Source organism: Alnus glutinosa, chromosome 2 (assembly GCF_958979055.1).
Source record: "Alnus glutinosa chromosome 2, dhAlnGlut1.1, whole genome shotgun sequence".
Lineage (NCBI taxonomy): Eukaryota > Viridiplantae > Streptophyta > Magnoliopsida > Fagales > Betulaceae > Alnus > Alnus glutinosa.
The window spans coordinates 6240136-6247420 of record NC_084887.1 but is presented as its reverse complement, the minus strand read 5'-3'; the positions used below and the strand labels follow the sequence as shown (position 1 = coordinate 6247420).

Here is a 7285-nt window from a genome sequence, read left to right as displayed (position 1 = left end):
AAGAAAGAAACCCATCTTGAATGACAAAAGGAAGGTGACTGTTACTCTGTCCAGCCATGATTTCTTCATAAATAATTCCAAAATCTTAATCAGAAACCTTGTACTGCCAAAGAATGTTGTAAATGTGTTTTCCAGGTCAATGCATCAGCTGCTTTGTTATCGTACTGGCATGGTATTTAAGAACAAAATTGAATTCTTTCAAATAGGCAATGCACCTTTTATTAGCCTCCAAGCTCACAAAACCATACATGCCACAGTTATACGAAAACCATATAATAAACATGCTCTCCTACAATTTGCTAGCGTAAACCATAACAGTTAACAAAGTAATAGAGATGATCAAATGATAAACAGAATAAACGCTAATAGCTATACCAGTAGCCATACCCAATTGCATTATTTGAGATTTTGAAGCAATGCTTCCATGAAATACACAAACACTCCTACCAGAAAAATAGAAGCCATATATAACATTTATTAGCACACAAATTTAAAAGAATAAAAATTAGAAAATGCATTCTTTACCAAACATATAAGAGCTCAAGATGTCTTCATTTGATTGCTCTCAAGACTTTGAAGTCGTCGATGACACGCCACTCTTGGACTGAGAGGAAGCAGTTGAAGCGTTGCTCCGTGCCTGTGAACTTTGGCTTGAGGATGACTCGGTGAAGAAAACTATGTGCTCCTGATTGTCAGCAAATACTTGGAGAGATCTTGGAATCGGGGCCAGGTTCACATCTAGAACACCCTCAAGGATTTGAACCACCTGACTCATCGGCGGCCTTCTAGTTTCATCATCTTGGATGCACCAACAAGCAACTTTACAAACTCTTGTGAGTTCCTCTACATCAGCGTTTCCCTCCAACCTGGGATCTAATAGGCTAAGGACATCGCCCTCTTCAGCTATGAGGCTTGCAGCTCGGGTTGGGAAGAATCCGATTTTGCCATCTGCAGATGGCTCAGAGTTTCTCCTTCCCGAGACAAACTCGAAGAGCATCATTCCATAGCTGTAAACATCGGCCTTGGCTGTGATGGCCACTCCTGAAATCCACTCTGGAGCTAGATAACCTCTTGTGCCTCTCATGGTTGTCAAGACTCGGCTGAACTCCCGCCCAACAAGCTTTGCCAGGCCAAAGTCTGCCACTTTTGGACACAAATAAGCATCTAGAAGAATGTTTTCTGGTTTTATGTCACAGTGTATGATGCACTCTCTACACTTCTCATGGAGATAATACAAGCCTCTAGCTGTTCCTATAGCAATCTGGTATCTTGTTTTCCAATCCAAAAACTTTTCATGGAAAAGATGAGATTCTAAAGAGCCATTTGGCATGTAATCATACACCAGCAACTTTCTAGTACCTTCAGAGCAGAACCCACGAAGCCGAACAAGATTTACATGTTGGATTGTCCCGATTGTACTGACTTCTGTGCGGAATTGCTTCTCTCCTTGGCTGATGCTTTCAAGTTTCTTGACTGCTATGACTGTTGAATCAGATAACGTCCCTTTGAAAACAGAACCAAAGCCTCCTCCCCCCAACTTGTCCGAGAAATTCTTGGTCGCATTTTGTAAGTCTCTGTATCCAAATGCCACCAACGAACCTTCTACTGCTTTTCCAGTTCCAACAGCTCTCTTTCTTCGCATAAGGATTATAAAAAGGCCTAGCAGAATTGCTACCCCTGCAACTGAGCCCGCAACAGCACCAACAATCATCCCCTTATTATTCTCTTTACTTGAGAACTCCGAAGCTGCAAGTTTGAGATATAGAGTTCCCCCTTTAGTATCACCTCCTGAGTGTTGTTCCAGATTCAAGAGATCTCCAACCCAAAATGAACAATTATTGCTTTCATAAGCATAAGCAGTGCAGGAGCAGTTATTCAAGCAGGTGGATTCACATTCTGTAGCACTTCCAACCCCAACAAATTGTGGTTGGACAGGCAATGCCATGCTGGGCATTGGTAAGAACCTGTCCTCCTGCCCATTAGTAAGATTGGTATTCTCACACAGTAAAGCAGTTCTCCTCTTGCACCCACCAGAATAATCCGACAAATTCCAGTCGTTCTGCGACTTAACAACAAAACCTTTCAAGCAGCTACAAAAAGGCTTTGATTCTTCGTTGCAGGTACCAAAAGCCCCGCAAAAATCATAAACCTCGCATTGTGTTTTCGGTTGAGACCAAAACAAATTCCACTGATTGGTATTTTTTAACCATGTCGTTTGCTGAATCTGCCCAGAAACTTCCATCACGAATCGAGAAATGATGGAAGTATCGTAAAGATAATAGGTGAAATAACTCTCATTTGTGTTGTTAACATAACTGAAGTTGTAGATATAATTGGCCGACATTTCAGGAACTAAGCTAAAAATCTTCCCATTCCAAGCTCCACTTGTCCAATACTGAAATTGAATGGACCTATTCCACAGAATAATATACTCACTGGTATTTGCCTGTAGCTCAAGATTGAAGAGTCCTGGTGCAGGATCGTTCTCATTCTTCCAAGAAATGAGGCGTTGGTTTTCATTGGTAATTTTGTTCAATCCAATCTTACTACCAGGAAGCCATGTATGAGCTGGGTGATCAAAACTTTGCCATAAATGTTGTGATGAATTAGACCCATCATTCAGAACAAGATTTCCATTATCTAGAAGAACAGCTTCTACAGGACTTGATGAAGTGGTGGGGGTCAAATTTGTGGACCAAACTGGGATTTGGGACTCATTGAAGAGAACCAAATTACCATCCGAGATTCTTAACACAGAAGAACTCTTATCAGAGATCGGTTTATCTCTGTTTGCGACCCAAACAATGGTTTGGGTTGAGACTATACTAGTACTGTACCACATGCCTATGTAGTATTTAGAAGAGTTACCTGGTTTGAAGAAACCCAGAACGAAGTTCCCACCTTTAGAGACAATGGTTTGGTCACCAGAGAGAGTTTGGTTGGCAGAGATGGTGTCAGCTCCAAGGGAAATACGGCTGTTGACAGATAAGCCGAGGAAGAGAAGAGAAAGCATGAGCCATGGATTCTTCTTGGTATCCATGGCTGCAAAGAACTTTTGCAGAGTAGCTAAGATTTTTTGAGGAACAGACAATTACTAGAGGGACTCGGAGAGAGAACCCAGGAACGGGTCGATTAAATACTCATTTCGCCACCTCGACGCGTGTGGCAGTGGAAGTTTATTGAGTCAACTCACCACTACGCCCTTCAGCATATTTGTCGTGCTGTGTCCGAAATTATTAATTTCATTTTGCTTCATGCCTTTCTGCTTTTCCGTATCAATTTATTTGTTTAAATTTGAGAGCAAAAAATTATTTATGAGACATATTTTACCGGATAAATGTCAAAGAAAAATTGCTTCAAGCATTCTCTTATTTTTTATTAATTAGACCACCTTGCCTACAATTCGATTGCCCAAACCTTGCATGAGGGTTTTGACAGGCCTATTTATCTGATTAAATGTTCGGACAATTCAAAACTCGTTCATCCAAATGGTCTTATCAGGGCTCCTCTACAAAATATTGGTATCTAAATTTTTTGAAATTGATAGTATTTAAAGCATTTTTAGTAGTCTCATCAAATTTTATTATTTAAAATTATTAAAAATTGATTTTCTCCATTTTAGCCATCTACTTTTTTAAAGCACTCTCAACAGCTACATCATTTTAATTATTTATTATCGTTATTCTATTTAAATAATTTGTTCAAAATGGAGGCTTTGTAATGTATGATAGAGAAATAAAAAACAAAAAAGAGAAAAATTTAATAATTTTTTATAATCAAGTGAAGCATGAGTATTTTTTTACTTCCTGTGGGCCTTTGTGCATATATTAATTCTATAATGCAGAAGTTCTGGTGGGGTCACAAAGAGAATGAATCTAAGATCCATTGGATGAGTTGGAAAAAGATGAGTCTATCCAAGACAAAGGGAGGTTTGGGCTTTCGTGATTTACGCTGCTTCAATAAAGCTTTGCTTGCTAAACAGGGGTGGCGTCTGTTAAAAAATCCAGACAGTTTGGCAGGTCTAATTTTGAAGGCAAAATATTTTCCTAGGGGTGATTTTTTGGAGGCTGAGTTGGGAGGAAGACCTTCTTTTGCTTGGAGGAGTATTTTTGGATCTAAGGATCTGACACGAGATTGTTTAATTTGGAGGATTGGGGATGGTAGAAATGTGCATATTTGGCGGGATAAATGGATTTCTACTCCATCTACTTTTGCTATTTAGTCTCCTAGAAAGGTACTTTCTGAAGATGCAAAGGTTTGTGCTTTATTTGATAATGATTCTAAATGGTGGGATGAGAATCTTCTTAATTCGATTTTTTGCACGGAGGAAGCTAATGTTATTTCTCGTATTCCTTTAAGTAAATATGGTCATAAAGATGTGATGATTTGGAGGGGATCTTCCACAGGTGATTTTACAGTGCGGAGTGCTTACCATATTGAGAAAGATCGTCAAATGTTTTCTCAAGGTGAGAGCTCTAATATTTCGGTTTTTAATCTACTGTGGAAGCGGCTTTGGAGTTTGCAAGTGCCAAATTCTACAAAAATGTTTATTTGGAGGGCGTGTCACAATATCTTACCTACAAAAGATAATCTTTTAAGGAAAGGTATAGATTTGGACCCTGCTTGTGTCTTTTGTAAAACAGTTCCTGAAACGGTGATTCATGTTTTATGGGAATGTCCTTCCGCAGCTGATGTGTGGGGAGTTTGTGGGCGAAAAATTCAGAAATGTTCTAATGTTGGAAATTCCTTTAAGGAGATTGTGGAGATGTTTTTTGTTTTATGTTCACTAGAGGAGGTAGATTTTAATGTGGAGATGGCACGAAGAATTTGGTTTCGCAGGAATTCTGTTGTTCATGGAGGAGATTTTCTTCATCCAAATGACGTGCTTTCATCTGCTACTATGGCTATTGGTGATTATAAGGGAGCTTTGGAGTCTGACATTTCTTTACGGAACCTGAAGGTACTTCTCTGTCTTCTAGAATTTTAAATTGGTGTCCTCCTCCCATTGGTTATTTTAAAGCCAATTGGGATGCAGCCATTAACTCTAAGAAGGGAATTTTGGGTTTTGGTTGTGTTGTTCGGGATGTTCATGGATTTGTTGTGGCTGCTCTCTCTCATTCAGTTATTGTTATGGGAAATCCAGAAGTTGCTGAGGCTTTGGCTACTTTACATACAGTTGAATTCTGTAGGAATCAGGGTTTTAATTCGATTATCTTGGAAGGGGATTCTTTAATTGTGGTCAATGATATAAATAGAGTGGGGCTGAATTGGAGCTTTCTTGGGAATATTATCTTGGATATTCAGATTCTTCTCAGAAAATTTCTCTATTGAAAAGTTTGTTATACTCCACGTGAAACTAATATTGCAGCTCATTCTTTTGCCAAAGAATGGGTCATTCAGGGATTTTCCAAAGTGATAAACCTTTCGATTTTCCAAAGGTTTTTAAATGCGAACAATTATTTGTGGTATGACTTGGTCCACCACGACTCCACGGGTGCGTTTTGGGTCCACGGAGCATCATTTGGGTACAACACATCCATCCCATATGTACGTATTTCTGACCGAATCAACCCTATAAAATCACAACCATCAACGGTGTTAAAAAAGAGTCAACACAACCTACGTCTATCAATCAATCTCCAGAATATTATAATGATTTATGGGTCTTCTTTCATATATGTGTGCCGTGTTGGATATCATACACAAGTCATTTTCGCTAAGAAAAAGATGTACTGGCGGTAGTGGGTTCACAGGCCGACACATTTGAGCCGTTAATTTCGGCGATTCGGCTATGAATGTTCAAACCCCATCATTGGTCTATCTAGAAGGTTCTCTATCTCGGCCAGTACCATGACTTTGCGGTCTCTCTTGGTAAAACGATGGCCCCAGTAGAATAGACAAGAGTCCCGTCGCCACCAGCTAGCATTAAATTTTTTTCCACAAACCCCATGACTTTTTCTCACATTGGGATGGTCTTATCACATGGCAACGAGTCTATAATATCAGTCTACGGAACTAATGGGATACGTTAGTTGAATTTCAAAATATGACAGAGAATGAAAGTTGAGCCGTCAACCGTTTTCGATACGATTTGAAATGAATATTTTATGATGTTTTTCAAGCTTTTAGGATTACTACAAAATAATCAAAATTAAGAGTTTGAATTTGATGTAGACTTGGCCGCCTATCTCTCGAAATAGGTCTACTCGGAAGTCTTGTTATCTTCGCCTAAAGCCCACAATTCTCCATGGGCTAATACTGGCCTTGAGACCTGATCCTTTTCAGATGGGTCGGTGATAATAGAATTATTCCCAACAAACCACATAAAGGAAAAAAGGTTAAAAGGATTAGACTATTTCTCGTAAAACACATGTTTGCAGCAAAAGAATTTATACATACTCACCCTATTAGAACTTATTGCCGTCAAATCATCCTTCTTAAGAATTTCCACTTGGATCCTTCTCAAACTTAAAGCATCTCCAATAATTTTAGCGTTTTTAGCTACTCAAAACACACGTTTTTCTATTTTACTTACTCTATTTTCAATACAAATTCTCTATTTCACTCTCTATTTTATTTAAATATTATTTTTGAGTATTTTTTTTAGGCTGCTACAATGGGGATTTTTTTTTTTTTTTGACAAAATTACAGATAGCTTTTCATTGTTTGAAACCGAAAGTTATATGGGTCTTTGCCTGCGAGGAGTTTGCTTGCATTGGCCTATTTCCTCGCCATCAATATATGCAACCCATACCAACATACATACATATACGGGCCTAAGGCATAGGTCCGTTTTGACCACTTCAACTTGCAGCATATACCCCTTTGGACCACCACTAATGTCAAACCAGATGACCAGACTAATGTCAAACCAAATGACCAGAAAAACCTCTTCTTCTTCTTCTTCTTCTTGTCCACTAATGTCAAACCAGATGACCAGAAAACACCTCTTCATCCTCAAAGTCCTATGAATACCTAGGAAACAAGTGTATGACAAGTATGACCAAATCCCACCAGATGCATTTTCTTCCGATGGAAACTCCGTCTTAGTTCCATGAAGTCAGTTTGATTGCCAAACTTTGAAGTGAATATAACTCATGCAAGAGAGTTTTGGGCATCATCCTAGAAAACAAACCAAGAAAAAATCAATGAAGAAATTTATATTCAAAATATAGAATAGTTATGCAAACCTCTCATAAAGTCTATCTTAAATGTATACGATGCTTAAAAGCTTTATGTTTTCCATGACTAAGACCCTTTTTAGCTGCATTCTAGGTACATATAG

General features: G+C 38.7%; 1 protein-coding gene across 1 annotated transcript; it reads right to left on the bottom strand.

The window, feature by feature from the left end:
- Positions 1-356: 356 nt before the first annotated feature.
- On the bottom strand, positions 357-3137 carry LOC133860768 (G-type lectin S-receptor-like serine/threonine-protein kinase At2g19130). The gene has a single exon (XM_062296379.1). The coding sequence runs from the start codon at positions 3038-3040 to the stop codon at positions 566-568; it is 2475 nt and encodes an 824-aa protein (XP_062152363.1). The 5' UTR covers positions 3041-3137; the 3' UTR covers positions 357-565.
- Positions 3138-7285: the final 4148 nt, after the last annotated feature.